Source organism: Chiloscyllium punctatum, chromosome 26, assembly GCF_047496795.1.
Source record: "Chiloscyllium punctatum isolate Juve2018m chromosome 26, sChiPun1.3, whole genome shotgun sequence".
In the NCBI taxonomy this organism is placed as follows: Eukaryota; Metazoa; Chordata; class Chondrichthyes; order Orectolobiformes; family Hemiscylliidae; genus Chiloscyllium; species Chiloscyllium punctatum.
Genome location: NC_092764.1, coordinates 32,202,550 through 32,225,946, shown reverse-complemented (window position 1 = coordinate 32,225,946; position 23,397 = coordinate 32,202,550). Strand labels below are relative to the sequence as shown.

At 41.1% G+C, this 23,397-nt stretch overlaps 1 protein-coding gene across 3 annotated transcripts in view; it reads left to right on the top strand.

Moving 5' to 3' along the window:
* Positions 1-11,333: 11,333 nt before the first annotated feature.
* def8 (differentially expressed in FDCP 8 homolog) overlaps positions 11,334-23,397 on the top strand; it is a 41,025-nt gene continuing 28,961 nt past the window's right edge. For 2 of the 3 annotated variants that reach the window (XM_072596070.1, XM_072596071.1), the window contains exons 1-2: positions 11,335-11,446; positions 19,901-20,029. In XM_072596070.1, coding sequence (XP_072452171.1) covers positions 19,912-20,029 — 118 coding nt within the window. In that variant the 5' untranslated portion in view covers positions 11,335-11,446; positions 19,901-19,911. Of the gene's footprint in view, positions 11,447-19,900; positions 20,030-23,397 lie in introns of all 3 variants that reach the window. The other variant, XM_072596072.1, reaches the window with a different exon arrangement.

Below are 23,397 nucleotides of genomic sequence, written 5' to 3'. Positions count from 1 at the left end.
GTCCAATTGGGTTAAGTAACATTTTTTCCAAAGGGCCCAAATGGACCCAGACAGACTGGAACAGATTACAGTACACTCAAAAATTCAAAACATCCCTTATTCACAAACCAACTGGTCCTGAGATTTTTGGATAAAGGATTTTGACCTGTACTTACCACTTCATACTCAAAGTTCACTTTTTGTCTTTTTTTTCATCTTGATGCATGGTGGTGAAGCATCTGGTGATCCCAGAGTGGGACTTGAGCAGTGGCGTCAAGGAGACAGCTGGCAGAGTGGTGAGCACAGGACCTGGTATCAGCTGCCACATCAACACAGGTGACATTGCCAAGGTAGGCCCAGCAGTGAAAGATGGCACCTGAAGAGCAGTGACATCACTGCTGGTTGGGTCCAATGCTAGTGGAGGCAAAGCAGTGGAGGAAGGTTTAGGAACTCTGTTTAAGCTATTTATTTTTTAAAATATTCTTAACTATTCAAAATGGCATTGGAATCATGGGGACACTGGAAGCATTATGTAGTGATTGGAACAAGGTTAGCCAGGTGGACATCATAAGTATAAGTTCCCTGACTGGGCCAGTTAACCTGATACTGGCCTTCGTGGAGTTACTTCAGTGGTAGCTAGAGTAAAAAACATGTCCCTGAAGAGATGCACTCATAGCAGTCATCTTTGAGTTTGGGCAAGCATTTTTGGCGTCATGCCACTATTTGGAAAGCTTGACTCGTTCAGTTGTGCCGCTATGGACTGGGCCCGATATGTGGAAAGTCTGCATTTTCTTTCCTGACAAATTATGTTGGGGCAGGGGAAAAGCAATGAGTAATTCTTCTGACAGCTTGTGAACCTACAGCTTTTGCGGTTATTGGGAGCCTAACTTTCCCTGAGGCAGCAAATACTAAAACCTTTCAAGCATTTTGAGGCCAGCGACCATAATTCTATTTGTTTTAAAATAGTGATAGAAAAGGATAGACAAGATCTAAAAGTTGAAGTTCTAAATTGGAGAAAGAACTTAGGTATTAGGCAAGAACTTTCGAAAGCTGATTGGAAGCAGATGTTCACAGATAAAGGGATGGCTGGAAAATGGGAAGCCTTCAGAAATGAGATAACAAGAATCCAGAGAAAGTGTACTCCTGTCAGGGTGAAAGGGAAGGCTGGTAGGTATAGGGAATGCTGGATGACTAAAGAAATTGAGGGTTTGGTTAAGAAAAAGAAGGAAGCATATGTCAGGTATAGACAGGATAGATTGAGTGAATCCTTAGAAGAGTATAAAGGAAATAGGAGTATACTTAAGAGGGAAATCAGGAGGGCAAAACGGGGACAAGAGATAGCTTTGGCAAATAGAATTAAGGAGAATCCAAAGGGTTTTTACAAATATATTAAGGACAAAAGGGTAACTAGGGAGAGAATAGGGCCCCTCAAAGATCAGCAAGGTGGCCTTCGTGTGGAGCCACAGAAAATGGGGGAGATACTAAATGAATATTTTGCATCAGTATTTACTGTGGAAAAGTATATGGAAAATATAAACTGTAGGGAAATAGATGTTGACATCTTGCAAAGTGTCCAGATTACAGAGGAGGAAGTGCTGGATGTCTTGAAACGGTTAAAAGTGGATAAATCCTCAGGTTTACCCGAGAACTTTGTGGGAAGCTAGAGAAGTGAATGCTGGGCCTCTTGCTGAGATGTTTGTATCATCGACAGTCACAGGTTAGGTGCCGGAAGACTGGAGGTTGGCAAACGTGGTGCCACTGTTTAAGAAGGGCGGTAAAGACAAGCCAGGGAACTATAGACTGGTGAGCCTGACCTCGGTGGTGGGCAAGTTGTTGGAGGGAATCCTGAGGGACAGGATGTACATGTATTTGGAAAGGCAAGGACTGATTCGGGATAGTCAACATGGCTTTGTGCGTGGGAAATCATGTCTCACAAACTTGATTGAGTTTTTGAAGAAATAACAAAGAAGATTGATGAGGGCAGAGCAGTAGATGTGATCTATATGGACTTCAGTAAGGCGTTTGACAAGTTTCCCCATGGGAGACTGATTAGCAAGGTTAGATCTCATGGAATACAGGGAGAACTAGCCAGTTGGATACGGAACTGGCTCAAAGGTAGAAGACAGAGGGTGGTGGTGGAGGGTTGTTTTTCAGATTGGATGTCTGTGACCAGTGGAGTGCCACAAGGATCGGTGCTGGGTCCTCTACTTTTTGTCATTTACATAAATGATTTGGATGCGAGCAGAAGAGGTACAGTTAGTAAGTTTGCAGCTGACACCAAAGTTGGAGGTGTAGTGGACAGCGAAGAGGGTCATCTCAGATTACCACAGGATCTTGACCAGATGGGCCAATGGGCTGAGAAGTGGCAGATGGAGTTTAATTCAGATAAATGTGAGGTGCTGCATTTTGGGAAAGCAAATCTTAGCAGGACTGATACACTTAATGGTAAGGTCCGAGGGAGTGTTGCTGAACAAAGAGACATGGGAGTACAGGTTCATAGCTCCTTGAAAGTGGAGTGCAGGTAGATAGGATAGTGAAGAAGGCATTTGGTATGCTTTCCTTTATTGTTCAGAGTATTGAGTACAGGAGTTGGGACGTCATGTTGCAGTTGTACAGGACATGGTTAGGCCACTGTTGGAACATTGTGTGCAATTCTGGTCTCCTTCCTATCGGAAAGATGTTGTGAAACTTGAAAGGGTTCAGAAAAGATTTACAAGGATGTTGCCAGGGTTGGATAATCTGAGCTACAGGGAGAGGCTGAACAGGCTGGGGCTGTTTTCCCTGGAGCATCAGAGGCTGAGGGGTGACCTTATAGAGGTTTACAAAATTATGAGGGGCATGGATAGGATAAATAGACAGTCTTTTCCCTGGGGTCACGGAATCCAGAATTAGAGGACATAGGTTTAGGATGAGAGGAGAAAGATATAAAAGAGACCTAAGGGGCAACGTTTTCACGCAGAGGGTGGTACGTGTATGGAGTGAGCTGACAGAGGATGTGGTGGAGGCTGGTACAATTGCAACATTTAAGAGGCATTTGGATGAGTATATGAATAGGAAGGGTTTGGAGGGATATGGGTCAGGTGTTGGCAGGTGGGACTCGATTGGGTTGGGATATCTGGTCAGCATGGATGGGTTGGACCGAAGGGTCTGTTTCCATGCTGTACATCTCCATGACTCTATGACTCTAAGAGTTGATGGATTTACCTACGGAATATTAAACCCAAGCCTCCTCTAATTCTGAGATGCTATCGGTTTTACTCGGCAGTTCAAGAACTGGGGAATCCATATCAGGATTTTTTGATGAGGTTAAGATGACTGGCAGAGGCATATGATTTTGGTTTAACTCTAAGTGAGATGCTAAGAGACTGTTTGGTATGTGGGATTAATGATGTGACCGTGCAAACGCACTTACTAGCTGAAATCCAGCTGGATGTTCATCAGGCACTATAACTGGTTTTGTCATAAGAAAATGCAGCAAGTGGAGCTATGAATTACAAGGTATTCCGGTGGAAGTAGACACCCTCACTTGGCTGACTGAGCTTGGGAAATATTACTTGAGTGAAGGCAATTGGCATAGCTTCACTCAGGACATAGCCTGAACAGAGGGACTATAGTTCAGCCCATTGCAAAACCCCAAAATAAAGCCAAGCCTTGGCCCACAGTTAAAGTTTTCTTGGGGATCTGGGCCAGCAGACCATTGTAGTTGCTGCTAGTGTGCGGATTCAAAACAGCAAAAGAGTCCCACTAGGCCTGAACTGAATAAGGTAACTCATAGGCCAGGAGAGTGCACACCCTAGAAAGTCCACCTACAGATGTTTTGGAACAGTTAAACTGCATAGCAACATCCAAATCAGAACTAATCAAAATAAACTTCTGGTTTGATAGTTGTAATGGAGGTTGATTCCTGTGTGGCTGAATTAGTGTCTGCAGAATCAGTCTTTACCAACATTCACTCTTTACTCCAACCCTCAAGTCTACATAAGACCTTGGCCAGACTGAGAACCAATACCAGGAAATCTCTACAGATTAAGGGTACGACTTTGATTCCAGTCTCATATGAGGAGCAGCCAGTTCACTTACTGTCGCAAAAGGCTTGGGTCCAAGTTTAATGAGGCAAAATTGGTTGAGATAGATTCACCTTGATTGGCTCACATTTTTCAATTACAACACTAAGGTATTGGCTCACAGGTGGCCCAGCGGAGAGGAATGCCTGATAGTAGGTGCTTCCTGAACTTTGACTGAAGCTGAATGAAAATACAGATAAAGAAGGAAGATTTGTTGGTCATCTTTGGTGTGAGAAGTTTTCACCAATTACCTTTATGCACATAAATTTGAAATAGTAACAGCCCACAAACCCCCGATAGGTTATTTAAAGAGGACTGGAACATGCTGTCCAAAGCTTCAAGTTGAATTTAGTGGTGGGCCCTAATTCTCAGTGCGTACAGTTACAAGTTTGAGCACCATCCAGGAGGCCAAGTGACAAATGCAGAAGTCTTGAGCTGCCTCCCACTAGTGGATACGTCACTGGTGGTGTCGCCACTAGAAGAGTCCATTTTGCTTTTAAACTTTGTGGACATCCTTCCAGTCACCACTGACAACATCAAACTATGGACACAACAAGATCCTGTCCTGGCAAAACTAAAACAGCTCGTGGTGATTGGGAAAACAAAGGCGTCACTGCTGGAATTGAAACCTTTCTGGACTTGGTGAGACCAGATCACCATAGAGAATGGTGGGACCAAAAATGATTGTCCCAAGAAAAGATTCCAGCCACCAGGTACTGGCCAAACTTCACCAGGGTCATCCAGAGATTTCCAAAATGCAGATATTGGCAAGAAGTTATGTCTGGTGGCCACGATTAGATGCTGACAAAGAGCAAAGATCAAAGAAAATTTACAGCCCACGAACAGGCCCTTCAGCCCTCCAAGCCTGTCTAAACCTGTCGCCCAATTCCTAAGCATCTGTATCCCTCTGCTCCCCACCTACTCATGCAGCTGTCCAGACATATCTTAAATGAATATACCGTGCCTGCCTCTACAACCTCTGTTGGCAATGCGTTCCAGGCACTTACCATCCTCTGTGTAAAGTACTTGCCACGTGTATCCCCCTTAAACTTTTCACCTCTCACCTTGAAAGCGTGATCTCTCGTTATTGAATCTTTCACCCTGTAAAAAAAGCTTATCTCTATCTACCCTGTCTATACCCTCCATCAGGTCCCCCCTCAATCTCCTTTTTCTAATGAAAACAATCCTAACCTACTGAACGCCTCTTCATAGCTAGCACCTTCCATACAAGGCAACATCCTCGTAAATCTTCTCTGCACCCTCTCCAAAGCGTCCACATCCTTTTGGTAATGTGGCAACTAGAACTGTACATAGTATTCTAAATGCAGCTGAAACAATGTCTTGTACAATTTTAACAGGACCTGCCAGCTCTTATACTCAAGACACCATTTGATGAAGGCAAGCATACCATATACTTTCTTGACCACTCTATCCACTTGTGCAGCAACCTTCAGGGTACAATGGACCTGAACTCCCAGATCTCTCTGCTGATCAACCTTTCCCAAGGCTCTTCCATTTACCATATAATTTGCTCTAGAATTAGACTTCCGAAAATGCTTCACCTCACATTTGCCTGGATTGAACTCCATCTGCCACTTCTCTGCCCAACTCTCCAGTCGATCTATATTCTCCTGTATTCTTTGACAGTCCCCAGTACTTTCTGCTACTCTACCAATCTTCATGTCATCTGCAAACTTGCTGGTCATACCATCAGTGCCCAAATTCCAGATTATTTATGTATGTCACAAACAACAGTGGCCCCAGCACTGATCCGTGTGGAACATCACTGGTCACCTTTCTCCATTTCGAGAAACTCCCTTCAACTACTACTCTCTGTCTCCTGTTACTCAGCCAGTTCTTTATCCACCTAGGTAGAACACCCAGCACACCATATGACTTCACTTTCTCCATTAGTTTGCTATGGGGAACCTAATCAAGCTCCTCACGAAAGTCCATCTAAATGATATCTACAGCCTTCCTTCATCTATCAACTTGGTCACTTCCTCAAAAAGCTGTATTAAGTTGGTAAGGCACGATCTCCCCTGCACAAAACCATGTTGCCTATCATTGATAAGCCTGTTGTTTTCCAAATATAAATAGATTTTATCCCTCAGTACCTTCTCCAGCAACTTTGCCACCACTGACGTCAGGCTAACTGGTCTGTAGTTACCCAGAATATCCCTACTACCCTTCTTGTACAGGGGACAACGTTAGCAACCCTCCATTCCTCCGGCACCTTGCCTGTATTTAAGAATGCTACAAAAATATCTGTCAGGGCCCCAGCTATTTCCTCTCTCACCTCCCTCAGCAACCTGGAATAGATCCCATCCGGTCCTGGGGATTTGTCCACCTTAATCTCTAGCCTACCCAACACATATTATGTCAATGTGATCCAGAGTAATCAAACTTCTATCTCTAATCTCAACATTCATCATGTCCCTCTCCTCAGTGAACACTGATGCAAAGTAATCATTCAGAATCTTACACATTTTCTCAGGTTTGACACACAGCCTTCCTTCATTATCCTTTAGTGGTCCAATCTTTTCTCTAGTTACCCGCTTGCTTCTTATATAAGAATAAAAGGCTTTGGAATTCTCCTTAATTCTGCTCACTGAAGCTGTTTCATGACCCTTTTTAGCCCGCTTGATTCCTCATTTAAGCCTGGTCCTACCCTCCTGATTCCTTCAGGGCCCATTCTGTTCTTAGGTGCCTGGACCTTATGTACGCTTCCCTTTTCCTCTTGACCAGTTGCATGATTTCTCCTGTCATCCACGGTTCACAAATCTTGCCTTTCCTATCCTTTGCTTTCAACTGGACATGCCTATCCTGCACTATCTTTAACCTATCTTTGAAAGCCTCCTACATATCAAATGAGCACTTGCCTTCAAATAGCTGTGTCCAATTCACATTTCCCAGCCACTGCCTAATTTTGAAAAAAATGGCCTCGGCCCAGTTGAGTACTCTTCGCTTAGGACCACTCTCATCTTTGTCTACAAGTGTTCCAAAACTAACAGATATAAACAGGAGTGTCAGGGATTCTGTTCAGCCTAGGAGCCAACTCTGAGCTCGCTGGGTCAGATTCATGTACTACGCCTCTGTAAATAGGGATGACTTGGTGATGGGATACAAGCCTTTGTGGAGTTTATTCACTTTTCACTGTATTTTACTGTACTTTTTCATGTCAAATACATGACAGTGAAATTATTCATCTTTTAGAGTCATTGAGTCATAGAGATGTACAGCATGGAAACAGACCTTTTGGTCCAACCTGTCCATGCCGCCCATCTGGTCCAGATCTTGTTGTAACCCTCTTCGCTGTCCACTACACCTCCAATTTTGGAATCATCTGCAAACTTACTAACTGTGCCTCTTATGCTCGCATCCAAATCATTTGTTGGTTTTCAAAACTTTCCCAATCTTCTGGCTTACCCATAATCTTTGCACATTGTAAGCTTTTTCTTTCAATCGCATGCCATTCTTAACTTCCTTTCTTACTCATGGTTGGCTTAGCCTCTTCCTGGAATACTTCTTCCTCTCCTTTGTTGTGAGCCTTGGACTATTTTCTTAAATATCTACCATCATTCGTTAACTGTCTTTGCAGCTAAATTCCCACCCCAGTCCACTCAATCCAGCTCTGCGCATATTCCTTTGTAATTACACTTATTTAAGCTGAGCATAATTGTTTTGACCCACATTCCACCCTCGAAAATTAAATGCTAAATTCTACCATGTGGAGGTCACTGCTTCTGAGCAGATCTTTTACTTTAATATAACTAATTAAACGTACCTCATTATACATCACCGAATCCAAAATCGCCTGATTCCTAAATGATCCATGATATAATATTCTAGGAAACTGATCCAAATATACTGTATGAAATTTTACAAATGGCTTCCTCTTCCAATCTGACTTTCCTAATCTACAAGAAGTCTTCCATCATTATGTTATATGCCCTCATTATCTCCTGACATATGATCTGCCATACCATGTAGGACACCTTTTAGGACACCTTTTATACTACTTCGACCAGTGTCTTCTTTCCCTTCTTAACTTTTACCTCCACCTGTATGGCTTTGACATCTTCTGAACCAAGATCTTTTCATGCTGTTGTACTTATCCCATCCCCTACTAACAATGCAATTCCACCATCCTTTCCTTCATGCTGTCCTTTTAAAAAGTCGCATATCCTGAATATTTAGTTCTCAGCTTAGCTCTCCTTATAGCCATGTCTCCGTAATGGATACCAGCTTATACCTATTAACTTCTACTTGTGCGGTTAATTCATCTATTTTGTTCTAAATACTATGTATATTTGAGAACTAAGAAAGGGATGATCACCTTATTGGGATTGTACTATAGGCCATCAAGTCGAGAACTAAGGGCATAGATTTAGGGTGAGAGATTTAAAGAGTTCGATGGAGCAACTTTTTCACACAAAGGAGGGTGCGTGTTTAGAATAAGCTGCTAGAGGAAGTGGTGGAGGCTGATACAATTACAACAAAGGCATCTAGATGGGTATATGAATAGGAAGGGTTTGGAGTGATATGGGCCAAGTGCTAGCAAATAGGGCTACATTAATTTAGAATATCTGGTTGGCATTAGCGAGTTGGACCAAAGGGTCTGTTTCCATGCTGTACATCTCTATGACTCTAATAGTCAGCAGGAAACTGAGAAACAAATTTGTCAGGAGATTTCAATTATCTGTAAGAATTATAGGGTGGTTATGGTATGGGACTTTAACTTTCCAAATATGGACTGAGATTGCCATAGTGTTAAGGGTTTAGATGGAAAGGAATTTGTTAAGTATTTACAAGAAATTTTTCAGATTGAGTATGTGGATTTATCAACTAGAGAAGGAGCAAAACTTGACCTACTCTTGGGAAATAAAGGGCAGGTGACTGAGGTGTCAGTGGGGGAGCACTTTGGAGCCAGTGATCATAATTCTATTAGTTTCAAAATAGTGATGAAAAAGGATAGACTGTACTTAAAAGTTAAAGTTTTAAATCAGAGTTAGGCCAATTTTGACAGTATAAGGCAAGAACTTTCAAAAGGTGATTGGGAAAGGTTTTCACACATAAAGGGGTGGTTAGAAAGTGGGAAGCCTTCAAAAATGAGATAACAGGAGTCCAGAGGCAGTATATTCCTATTTAGTGTGAAGGGTAGGGCTGGTAAGTGTAGGAAATGCTGGATGACAAGAGAAATTATGGCTCTGGTCAAGAAAAATGAGGCATATAAACAGCTGGGATCGAGTGAATCCCTTGAGGAGTATAAGGGCAGTAAGGGTACACTCAAGAGACAAATCAGGAGGAGAAAAAGGGGACATGACATAGCTTTGGCAAATAGGGTTATGGAGAATCCAAATACCTTAAGAACAAAAGGGTAACTCAGGAGAGAATAGGGCCTCTTAAAATCAATAAACCCATCTATGTGTTGAACCTCAGGAGATAGGTAAAATACGAAATGAGCATTTCACAACAGTATTTACAATGGAGAACCATATGGAAGCTAGAGAGCTTGGAGAAATAAACAATATCTTGAAATGTCCATATTGCAGAGAAGGAAGTACTGGACACCATACAACTCAGAAAGATGAATGAATCCTGAGGGCCTGACCAGGTATATCCCAGAACTTTGTGGGAAGTGATTGCTGAGAAGTTCGTATCATCAAGAGCCACATGTGAAGTGCTGAAAGACAAGAGGATGGCTATTGTGGAGCCATTATTTCAGAAAGGTGATAAGACAATACTTGGGAACTATAGACTGGTGAGCCTAACATTAGTCATGGTAACTTGATGGAGGGGATTCTGAGGGACAAGGTTTACATGCATTTAGGAAGAGTCAAACATGGCTTTATGCGTGGGAAATTGTGTCTCACTGACTTGGTTGAGGTTTTGAAGTGATAAAGGAGATAAATGCAGGCTGAGCATTGGATGTTGTCAACATCGACTTCAGCAAGGCATTCAACAAGGATCTGCATGGTAGACTAGTTAAGCAAGGTTAAATCACATGGAATCTAGGGAGAAGTAGCCATTTGGATACAAAATTAATTTGAAGGTAGGACACAGAGGGTGATGATAGAGGTTTGTTTTTCAGACTGGAAGCCTGTTCAAAGTTTGTGAGAAGATTTGTAACTCGGGTGCTCGTTGTTGTGGTTCTGTTTGCCGAGCTGGGAATTTGTGTTGCAGACGTTTCGTCCCCTGTCTAGGTGACATCGTCAGTGCTTGGGAGCCTCCTGTGAAGCGCTTCACAGGAGGGTCCCAAGCACTGACGATGTCACCTAGACAGGGGACGAAACGTCTGCAACACAAATTCCCAGCTGGAAGCCTGTGACCATTGGTGTGCCACAAGGATCAGTGTTGGATCCACTGCTTTTTGTCATTGTATAAATGGTTTGGATATGAATATAGGAGGTTTGGTTAGTAAGTTTGCAGATGATACCAAAAGTGGTGAGGTAGTAGGCTGTGAAGAAGATTATCTCAGAGTGCAATGGGTCATAATCAGATAGGTTGATCGGCCAAGGAGCGGCAGTTGGAGTTTAATTTAGGTAAATGTGAAGTGTTGCGTTTTGGTAAGACAAATGAGTTGCCAGAGAAAGTAGTGGAGACAAAAAAAAACTGTAGATGCTGGATTCCAGGGTAAACAAGCAGGAGGCTGAAAGAACACAGCAAGCCAGGCAGCATCAGGAGATGGAGAAGTCAACGTTTTGGGTGCAACTCTTCTTCAGTGGTGGAGGCTGGTATTATTACAACATTTAGACTGCATTTGAGTTGATACATAAATTGGAAAGGTTTAGAGGGAATATCGGCCAAATGCTGGTAAATGGGCCTACACTAAATTCGGATATCTGGTCGGCATGGACAAGTTAGTCCAAGGCGTCAGTTTTCAGTGCTGTATATTCCCTTTACTCTATGACTCAAGTACAGCTTTTGTGCCCTCATTTTGGATTTGCTACTTGTTTTTATATATTCTAAATTTTGTGGGTCCTTTAATATGTGGTTTTGATTGGTCGGCTGTTGAATCTGGAATCCGATTGGTGGGCTTTTGAACATGTAGATTCTGATTGGTAAGTTGTTAGACTGCGAGTTGGAATTGGTGGGATGTTGAGGATGTGAGTGCTGATTGGTGTGTTGGTGAAATGTGGGCACCGATTGGATGGGATATTTGAAGTGTGAATGCTGATTGGCGGGCTGTCAGAATGCGGGCTCCGATTGGTGGATGTTTTAGAGTGCATCTTCCGATTGGTGGGCTGTTCAGGTTACGGGTTCTGATTGGCAGATATTTGACGGGTGGGTCCATCCCACGCTGCAGCTCCCTAGGGGACCGAAATGGTTTTGTGTTGATTTCCGTCCTTCAGTATCTGATCTCACTGACTGCTTTCTTCCAATCACACCGTAACGATGAGGTACAGTATCTGGGTGTGCTCTGTTGTGGTGATATACCCATACTGGCAGCACTTATTAGATTCTTGGTTACAAATTTAAGAATTACAGTGTTACCCTTTCCCGTCTCTTGGCTCAGATTTCCCTTTGCTACTCCCTCCTGTGTTGCTTCTTGCTAATCTGCAGCTGTAGTGATTGTGCAATGGCACAGTCATTTACTCGGTCTGGTGTTACTTTGTTGCATTAAAACCGAAGTGGGAGGTTCAGAAAAGAGATATACAATTAACGTCTTCATTCTGTGTTTCAAATACAATGCTTGTGGGCGATTCATTGCTACACGTCACTGGTCGCTACCCTACTATGATTGTCATTGTCAATTTTGGCTAGTTCCACTCTGGAGTCCACAATTCCTTCCGATAAATTTACTTTTTTTAAAAGCTAAAATGTGAATTATCCATTAACTTTTAAGATAATTGTAAATAGAACACTTCAAACTGAATTATCAAAGAGTTTGCACCATGTGACTTTAGTAACAGGCCTTATTTTTGTTTAGCGCATTTCCCTGACCCTGCAGATAAAGCAAGAATGGAGGATTCAATTGACCTTGTTTTTTTTTGTGTGTCGATATACGAATTTAATTGCTGTAAGATCGCCATGTTTCTGTATCAATTGAATGAATTTCCAGCAGATGTAGTCATTTGAGATTAAATACAAGGGATTTGGGGCTGAGAACAAATGACACTTAAGTTGTTTGCATGAATTCTATCATCAAAAATCTGTATTGAGTCAGCACAGGATCAGGGAAATGTAAACATAAATTACAACCAAAGTAAATGGAGTTTCTGTTAATCTGTAAAACTGGTGGAAAAGTAATGTCCGAAGCAATCCCACCAACAAAAATGATTGGAAGCCATAATGACATTTGGGTAAATTGACACTGCCCTCGCCATTGACTATTCTGGTTAAGAACAACCCTTGCAAGAATTTTGCTATATTGGATGGAAATAATGGCTCAAGATAATTGTCACAGATAGACTTGCTTGTTTTCTGTTTGCTGTGTTGCGGAAGCATCCTTATCTTGAAATGCAATGCCTTAGTTTCAGATTAGGCAGAAGAGAAGAGTTAAAGTTTTCTAACTGTGCAAGATTTTTCATACTTAAAGAGGGTACTGTCATGGCAACTTGCCCACAGAAAATTAATCTATGACCCTTATCACTTCTGTGTGAGAAGGATCTAGAGCAAGCTTTTCCAGAGCATGATGGTGCTGAAGTGACTGAATAGTATCATTGGGCTGCTGGTTTAGAAGGTTGCTAAAATGCTGTGGCTAAGCAGAGACCATCTCATGCTTATGTTAGGTGTGTCTGACACCTCTAGTTTTGTATTGTTTTTGAGCAGTACAGTGTCAGAATGGGCATATATCTGACAAAGTGGACATCACACTTTGGTTTTTAGAAGTATGGATTGATCATAGAGCTTTGTGAAGAGCATTTGGCTTCATTTCATCAGGCTTTTTTCCTACTATTGATTTGCCATCTTTCTTAGTTTGGTCTGCAGCATGTGTTTACCTGGTGGGATTTGGTTTTCCTTCCAGGTGATTTCTTGTCGGATACATAACGTCTAGGGGTATGTGCACTTTCTCTAGTAGTTTGTTTATATCTGTCATTGTCAAATCAGACTCTGCCTATTAGTTTCTCCACTGCTTTTTCTCCAGCAATAGATTTCTGTTATTTCCTCTAAACTTGTCCCTTTGCTTTTTCATATTTTTGGAAAGCACTTAGTATCCTCTACTGTGAAGATGATACAAAGTATTTATTAAACTCCTTTGCATTTCCTGGTTCCCCACTATTATTTGTCCAGCCTCATTTCCCTCAAGAGCAAATGTTCACTTTGGTCTCTCTCTCTCTCTTTTATTATCCATGTCAATATTACTGGCTAGTTTATCTTCATACTTTATTTTCTTCTTTTATTAATCTTTTGGTCACATTTTGCTTTTAAAAGTCTCCCAAATCTCTGGCTTGGTACTTACCTTCATCCTTGGATTTACCAATCCATTAAAATGTGTCACTGCAACAAGCTTCCTGCATAAAGTTGAGAGTTTACACAGTTTTGTGTCTCATTGTCACAGCAGGCCAATGCTGTATTTACCCAGCATTCTGACTGAGGCTGTTCAGCCCTACGGTTTTATATTGTTTTTGAGAAGTGTAGTGACATTCTGTGATCAGAGTTTTATACAATGATTTGCAGTCTTGTTCTTTACATTTCGACTGTGGTAAATGTGTAACCATCCGGGAGCAGTAACCTGTCAGGTGCAGGGAGAGCCAGGCTGAGTTTAAGTTCTTTTTCTTCCTCTCCTCTGGACTGGGAAAGTAGTGTTGTCCCAAGAAGAAAAAAATCCAGTTTGCTGCTTTTGGCAGACCTAAACTTGACATCTGTCCTGATCCCCTGAAGGTTGTCTGTGCACAGAAGACTGCCAATAGCATCCTTTAACTGTTCCCATCACCACTGGTCTTGGTGTCTAGAATACACTGCCTGTGAAGGTAGTGAAGACCTGAAACTTTACAACTTTTACTAAGTACTTAATAAGCACTACAAATATCATAACTTTAAAGTATTTGGGAGAAGTGCAAGAAATTTAGTCACACTTAGTGATAGTTATGGTGGTGCAAACTTGATGGGCCTTTTCTACACTGTATGAATCTATGGGACACCTGTTTTGCCTGATGACTTATTGAACAGCCTACATGTTGATTTATATTTAAGTGATTCAGTTTGCACAGAGCCTCCTGACTTCTCCAAGACAGCAAATACTGCATGGGTATGATGTGTGCCATAAGCATAGCAGTTGAAAGAATGCAAGTCTAATTTTGGAGCTGTCTTTCCCTTAGTTTTTGTTTAGATAGATTCCCTGCAGTTCTCCCAGTCTTCCATGAGATGTAACTTTGTTAACCAGCCTTCTATGGGGGGACCTTACTGAATGCCTTACTGAAGTCCATATAGATCATGTCCACCACTCTGCCCTCATCAATCCTCTTTGTTACTTCTTCAAAAAACTCATACGGGTTTATGAGACATGATTTCCTATGCACAAAGCCATGTTGACTATCCCTAATCAGTCCTTGCAGTTCGAAATATCTGTAAATCCTGTTCCTCAGGATTCCCTCCAACAACTTGCCCACCACTGACATCAGGCTCCCTGATCTATAGTTCTCTGGCTTATCTTTACCATTTTTCTTAAATAGTGGTACCACGTTAGCCTACCTCTAATCTTCCGGCACCTCACCTGTGACTATATCGATTATACAAATATCTCAGCAAGGGGCCCAGCAATCACTTCCCTAGTTTCCCACAGAGTTCTAGTGTACACTTGATCAGGTCCTGGGGATTTATCCACATTTATGCATTTCAAAGCATCCAGCACTTCATCTTCAGTAATATGGACATTTTTCAAAATGTCACCATCTATTTTATCCATTCTATATCTTCTATGTCCTACTCCACAGTAAACACTGATGCAAAATACTTATTTACTATCTTCCCCCATCTCCTGTGGTTCCACACAAAGGCCACCTTGCTGATCTTTGAGGGGCCCTATTCTCTCCCGAGTTACCCTTTTGTCCTTAATGTACTTGTAAAAACCCTTTGCATTCTCCTTAACTCTATTTGCCAAAGCTGTCTCATGTCCCCTTTTTACTTGTGGATGAAGAGCATTTTGTCTGTCTCTGCTATCCTAGTATCCTAACCCTTTCATTGCTCTTTCCCTTTACAATATACGCAAACATGATCTTTCTGAACTTTGTCTTCAAAGCTTTTTTCTTCTTAGAAAAGGGTCTTGGCTTCTGTAACTATCCAAGTAAAATACCTTCTCTAATTGTTGCATTTTCATATATGCTGTAAATATTTCTGGCAGGGCTGCTCCTATTAAGTAAAGCTAATTGTGGAATTGAACTGCAGCGATGTATTGGTGAGTTCGAGATGCTTGTGTCTATTTGATATTCCTGTGCTGTTTTTCTTTGGTGTTGGGAGGGAGAAAAATTAGCAAAGGTTCAATTTGTGCTGCATTTTCCCTTTTTGAAAATACCTCTAAACTTGACATTGCTGTGGCTCAGGATAGGTTCAAGATCTTTGTGAGCTTTCTGGAAGTTCACTTTCTAATGTACAGTTTTCGTTTTAACTGACACCTATGGCAGAAGGAATATGCCAGTTGTTCAAATATTCCAGATATTCAAGAAGTCCACGTAATCAAAGCAAAACACACAATAAGTAATAGAAACTTAATGTGGGGGTATACACATCACTGTTATATTTTATTTACAGCATAAATCACTTAAATAATAATGCAACTTTACCCTGAATAAGACTTACCAGCAGAGAGACTTCTCACTCGCACCCTCAACTGACTATTTGGACATCGTGGTCGATTCTGGTATTTGAGGAAAGATTTGACTCAAAATTGAGTTGTCTGTTGATATTTCATGTGGCCATTTGGCTGAACAAGTTTATTTACATGTAAATAAATTAAAATCTATAATAATTGGGCAGAATAGTACAGTAAACATAGCAGTATTTGAAGAATATAATTTTTGCTGGTTCATAAAGTGCTGGTTAAAATAAAGTTGCCTGTATATTTCTTGTTTTATGCTCCTGTATGGTGACTGTAAGCCCTAATCACAGTAGATTGTAGGGTTGTCCCAAAATCTCACCTTTTTCTGCCAGTGCCAAGTTACACTCTAACATATGCTTCCTGTTCAATATTAGAAAATGGCCAAACTGAAAATGCATTCAAATCAGCACAAACAATCTTGAGGTCAAAGATACGCCCATCCTCATATTTCTTTGAGTATTAAAGCTAAAAATTACAATGCATTTCACCATCAGTTCAGTTTCTGATGTGATTCATGCTTTTGACATTAAGTGCATTTAAAATATAAAGTGGTCTCATTGATAATAAATGTGTGAAAGTGCAAAAAAGAAATCAATTAACACCTAGAAAAGTGATTTTCTTGATAGGCTTGAAATCTGGTCACAATATTAAGACGTCTACCATTTCTCTGCCTTATCTCTCTTTTGGTTGTTTGACAAACTGTGCCCACAAAGATGTGGCAAACAGCTTACTTGTGCAAATCTTGTATTATATTCTACTACTTCCTGACACAATATTATTTTCTAGGTACAATACTGACAGCACTATGCATGCATTTTTAGAAGTGGTTTTGAATATGGGAGGATTCTATTTTTAATGCTAACGTTAAGAGGATAGCTGAAATTTAAATGTTTCCAGCAATCACTTATTTTACTCAAGAAAGGCTGAAGAACATATTTTCGAATCTCTATGCATTTGTATTTTTATCTTTATAGAAGCTTTGCAGCCCAGTGCTTCCTTGCTACAGAGGATGGTTGGCATTTTATAGATGTGCTAAAATCCTATTTTAAATGTACCAAGAAAAATGCAAATTTTAATACAAAGCCCCTGCTTTTTTTTTTGTTGTTTAACTCTGTGTATGTGTTTAATTTTCTCACCCTGAACCTTTTTTTATCTAGTTGTATAACAACGTAAAGTACAAGTTGGGTATCTTTTATCCACACGTCCAAAAGCACCTAAACAGTGTTCTGAAGAAGGAAAGGGTCACCAGTCTCCAGTTTAACTGTTTTCTGTCCCTAGGTGCTGACATGATTGTTTTAAAGCAAAAGACAACAGTGTAAAAGATCCCATGACACTAGTTTGAGGAATAGCAAAAAAAAAGCCATCATGTCTTGACCAAATTTATCCCTCAAGTGACATCAGAAGAGTTCTCTCTGGCCATTTTCACATCACTGCTCTGGAAGCTTTTGCAAAAATTGGCTGTCACATTTTGTACTTTCCAACAGTGACTACACTTCAATAGTACCTGGCTATAAAGTGTTTTCTTTTACCACTGGTTGCTCACTCAATATTGTACAATTTATAAAAGCCATCAGCAAGGAAGAAGGCAATTTGACCTTTTTTATTTGTAAGCTCTGTGCTATAAAAGTCAAAACTGCTGTCCTGTCCCTTGTCCCATTTTAGTTTGCTTTTACTCTTCAAAGATACAGTAGTCCATGGTTTACTCTAGCAAAATATTCCTGTTCTGAAGGCACTCATATATATTTTTAATTTAATTCTAGTATCGAACCATGGACAATATGGCTCCAAAGTTTTATTTTCAGACTAATTTTTGAAAGAGTACTTCTTGAGCACATTGTAACAACTTTTATGACTGAGAGCAGTGATTTGAGTTGTTGAGAATGCGCTGTGAACATAATCACAATTTCCTTATCAGATTAACTGTTCTTCCAGCATACTTCAATTTACAAAGGTCTCGTTGTTTTGCTGTTGTTGAGATCTGATTTTTGCTGTTCAGGGTTGCTGAATAGGCTACTTTTTGTGAGGGCCAGGCAACGCAGTAATGCAGAAAGTTATAGCCATTTCTATTATCCTATGGTTCAGCAATGAGAACACATATTTAACCAAGCTGTAACCGGTTTGCATAATCACCTATATAAAAATCTAACCTGTTTCAGCTAGTAAGCAGCATGGCAATAGTGACATCTAGATCAGAATGTATTTTTCCAAATTGTTGACTTGATATTTTTCATCCTAGATTGTTTTCAGAAGTGTCATGATACTGAACTCTTCTTCCATAATGTTTTCTCCCATGCCCACTTTTGGACAGGAATTCAACCCACCCCCCCAAACACGTGCGCACATTTTCACCTGTCTCCAATACTCCATCTTCACTTGGACCCTCCCTCTTGCCTTTTACCTGTGCCTGATCTGTTCACTGAGAATTACCAAGGTGACATCAGCTGCTTTAATTTCTCTGCTCCCTTCACCCACTCCAATCTGTCTCCCTTTGAAGTAACTGGGAATCAATTCTTGGACCATAGCTATTCATAATATATGTAAATGATTTAGATGAAGGAACTAAATGTAATTTTTCCACATTTGCAGAAGCAAAAAGCTGGGTAGGACGATGAACTGAGGAGGAAGCAGCAAGGCTTCAGTGTGAATATGACAAATTGAATGGGTGGGAAAATACATGGCAGATGAAGGATAATATGGATGTATGTGAGGTTGTCTGCTTTTTGGCAGCAAGAATTTAAAGGCAGATTATTGTGTGAATAGTTTTTGTTTGGGAAAGCGGTAGGTGTACAAAGACCTGGGTGTCCTTTTACACTAGTTGATGAAAGTAAGCATGCAGCTGCAGCAGGTGATCAAAAAGGTAAATAGTATGTTGGCTTTCATAGTCATAGGATTTATGTATAGGAGTAGTAATGTCATGCTGTAATTGTACAGGCCTTGGTAAGACCACACCTGGAGTAGTGTGTGCAGTTTTGGTCTTTTTTGTTTATCTGTGGAAGAATGCTCGAGCTTGGACGGAGGGCAACAAAGTTTAATCAGACAACTTCCTGGGATGGCAGGACTGATGTATGAAGCGAGTTCATATCTATTCGCTGGAGCTTAGAAGAATGAGGGGGTTTCTCATAGAAACCTATAAAGTTCTAACAGGTCTAGACCGAATCTGCCTGATGACTGACTGATTGGGGAGTCTAGAACCAGGAGTCATGGCCTAAAGGTAGGCCCTTTAAATTCAAGATAAAGAGAAATTTCTTCAGAGTCGTGAATTTGTGGAATTCTCTGCTACAGAAAGCTGTTAGATGATCTGCCACGATCATTTTGAATGACAGAGCAGACTCAAAAGGCTGAATGGCCTACTCATGCTACTATTCTGTGTCTATGGTTCCATAATTTCTAGTGGTTCCTTATCCGCCATGGATGTGATATCCCTCTGCACATCATTCCTCCATCATGATTGACTGAAAGCTCTCCCTTCTTGAAAAGAGGCCTGCATAGTCTCCAGCCACCACCACACTCCTTCATCTGGCTGAGCTTGTTCTCACTTTGAATAACTACTTCTTATAATCATCTCATTTTCTCTAAATCAGAGGTGTGGTTTTGAGTTGCCATTATGCCTATCTGTTTGTGGGGCAAGTGAAACATTACTTTGTTCATGAAAATATAGGAATGTATTCAGATTTTTTGCAGTTTCCTTTATATTATAAAGAGGCAGATTATCTGTTACATTTAATTTTGTGTTTGTGATCATTGGACAAGTCTTTCTGCCATCAGAGCCACAATGGCAATAAGATCTGCAATTCTGATTCAGACTGCCATTCCTTTTTGTTGCTGAGAAATTCTTGTCCATGTGGAATTGCATCTTTATCTTTTGGATTTTCCGTTCAGGTACTAAACAAATGCATTTGCTCGCTTCTACATTTAAATTCACATACAAGAGCATCGAAAAGAATAGTGTTAAACCTCTCCTGCTCTAACTTCTCTTTTTTTTTGTCAAAATTAACTTTTAATATTTAAATCCCTCAGATATTAAATGAAATATAACAGATTCTTCACTTCAATAGAAAACCATATGCAGTGTTTTAAATTTTTTATACTTATTCAGGTCCGACTGACATGGAATACAATGAAAAACTGGCACGTTTTCGACAAGGTCATCTCAATCCCTTCGATAAAGATCCAGGTGGAAAGGTGGATAAAGTCATTGAGGAAGAGGGTGACCTGTCAGTAAAAGGTCAGAACAAAGGACTCTGATCTCTAGACTGTAACATCACGAGTAGCAGTTGCAGCCTGATATCCATTGTTTTGTCACGATTCTAACTTGTATCTTTTTTCACTTGGTTAACTGAGTGCTTTATGCATGGGATGTGGGCTAGTATTTTCCAAGGATTTTAGAGGCACTTGAGAATTTGAAGTCAGGGCAAAAGATATTTCATGTTTCTTTGCTCTGTCACTCCTAAAAGGTATAGCTTTCCAGGGCCTTATCATATCCCAAACTGAAAGCAAACAACTCCATAAAGTTTGAAGTGGATAAGTTTGTGTTATTATATGACATCACTTTGCATTTTCGCATTGCTCAGCCCACTGACCATTTTAGAAAAAAAACAATTTTTTGCAAATGCCAAACACAAGAAATAATTCTTTTTTTTTTGATGCATTTACTTGCATACTGAATTTGCTCAGATAGCTAGTGATTCGAACTATCACAAATCTCCATCATAGAGTACCACAGCATTGAGCGATGCCCTTGCCTTTGTCTCTGTATTTACCACTGTGCCACTTTCTAAGCTCTAATTTACAGGGAGAGAGAGAGAGAAGAAAATGTGCAAAATTCATCCTTGGCGCCTCCAGTATATGTTTAGCTCACAACACTACACGGATTCACTGGTTGGCCTCCTGGATGCAAAATATTTTTCTTATTTCTGTAGGCTGTGCTGTCTCTGAGCAGGAGGATCCCCTTCTACCTTTCAGCTGAGCTGGGAAGAAGAATGATTTCTCCAGATGGGGAAACACCTTCAGCCACGGTGGGAGTTGCTCTTATTTGCCGTGGTAATTTGAGGACCTTTTTTAATAGGTCTATAATAGGGTGGAGGAAGAGCAGCATGTTCCTGCAGCTGGTAGAATTCTGTAGCTGCAAAGACGGAAGGTAACTACCACTCCACCTCCCTGCATCCCCTCCTGATTTGCTGGATCCCTTCTGAAAACTGCTAAAGAATGCCCCATTAACTTCTGTACGATTAATGTGATGACTTTTTTTAATGTGTATCTGGTACATGCTGTGGATTCCTGTGCAGGAATATTCCCAATGCAATATTGCAGGTAGCTTGGAATCATCATGCAGGTATTTCCAGCTATACTGAGGCGTTAAACATGTGATAAGATCCACAGCAATGTGGTTGACTGCCCAGAAGGCTGTTAACAATGAGAAATGGGCAAAAGTGCATTGGCCTAGCCAGTGAACTCTCACATCCTGCAAATGGATAAAAAAATTAATAAAAATTCTGTGGCTTCAAGAACCAGTCAAATGTCAGGACTCCTGCAATAGTGACTCACCACTTAACTCCCTCCCAAAGCCTATCCAACTGTCTGTAGGGTGCAAGTAGACTACTGTTCACTTCCCTGGATGAGTGCAACTCCATCAACAATTGAGAAGATAGACATATTCACACCAAGGCATCCCACTTGATTGGCATCCCATCACTCCACAGCTGTATATACCATCTACAAGAAGAATTACAGCAAGTCAGCATGCGAGTATCTGATTTTAAAGATCCCTTCCAATGCATTATCCTTGCTGACTTGGAACTATATCACTGTTCCTTTGCTGTTGTTGGGTCAGGTCCTGGAATTTTCTTTCTAATGGTACTGTGTGTTCCTACACTGACTGGTTCAAGAAAGTGTTTCTCCAACATCATCATGAGGGCATTTATTGTGATTGGGCAGTGAATGCTAGCCAAATCAGCATTATGCATGTCACATAGTAGAATGTTTAACAAAATGGCAATCCAATAACTGAGCCTCTCGCTATCAATATTAAGTTTCTGGTCAGGCGATGGTCACCATTGACCAGAAGCTTAACTGGACCAGCCATATAAATGATATGACTACACAGCTGGCATTTCTGTGGTGTGTATCTTGATTCCTGAATCCCCAATGGCTGCAACATGTCTCAATGACCACTGTGCAGTGGCCCTAACTTCAGTGGTCATGAAGTGCTTTGAAAGGCTGGTCATGGCGTTAATCAACTCCAGCCTCCTCACTACTCTTGACCCACTCCAATTTGCCTATCGGACCAACAGAACCACGTCGGATACCATACACTTGCCCTTCAATCCCCCCTAGAACATCTTGACACCAAGAACAGCTACGTAAGAATCCTACTCATTGACTACAGTTCAGCCTTAACACTGTTGTCCCCTCGGGATTGATTACTAAACTTGGTGATCTTGGACTAAGCTCCACTCTCTGCAACTGGATCCTCAGTTTCCTGACCCACCGGCCACAATCACTGAAGATTGAGGACAATATTTCATCCTTACTAACACTCAACAGTGGAACCCCTAAGGGGTGTGTACTCAGCCCCCTACTGTACTCACTGTATACCCATGACTGCATTGCCAAATATCAGACTAATGCCATTTACAAGTTCGCTAATGACACCACCATAGTTGGTTGATTCTCAGATGGTGACAAAATAGACTACAGGAGGTAGAAGACCTGGAAAAATAGTGCACTGAGAACAACCTAGCTCTCAATGCCGGTAAAACCAAGGAACCCATTATTGATTTTTGGCAGGATGTTACTCATACCCACCACCCCCCCCCCCCACACACACACACATTAACAGCACAGAGGTGAAACGAATGGAGAGTGTCAAGCTCCTGGGATTAGTCATCAACAACAAGCTTTCTTGTACTCTTCATATGGACACACTGGTTACAAAGTTCCAACAATGTCTCCTCTTCCTCAGCCAGCTGAGGAAATTTGGCATAACAGCGAATACCCGTGCCAACTTTTATAGGTGCGCCATTGAGAACATTCTGTCTGGATGTATCACTACCTGGTATGGCAACTGTACCATTCAAGGTCGGAAACAGTTACAGAGAGTGGTGAACTCGACTCCGGAAAATCTCAAAGGCTAACCTTCCATCTGTAGAATCCATCTACCAGGCCTGCTATCAAGGAAAGGCCACCAGCATTCTCAAAGATCCATCCCACCCTGGCAATGTTTTTCTACAAATTCTGCCATCAGGGAGAAGGTACAGAAGCCTGAACACCCGCACTAGCTGGTGTCAAAACCGTTTCTACCCTACTGTTGTTAGAATACTGAATGGACTCTCAAACTCTTAGCATTTACCTGTACCTGTGTTTTGGTTTTTGCCACTGTTTACCTATTATTTACATATTTATGCTATTTAACTCTGTGATCTGCCTGTATTGCTCGCACGACAAAGCTTTTCATTGTGCGTTGGTACACGTGACAATAAAGTTAATTCAAAGCCTGTCCAATATTTACAAGAATGTCAGAAGTAAGATAGCACACTACCAGTTGGATCACCTGAGGCTCTAACAATATTCCAAAAGTTCAACCATATCCAGGGC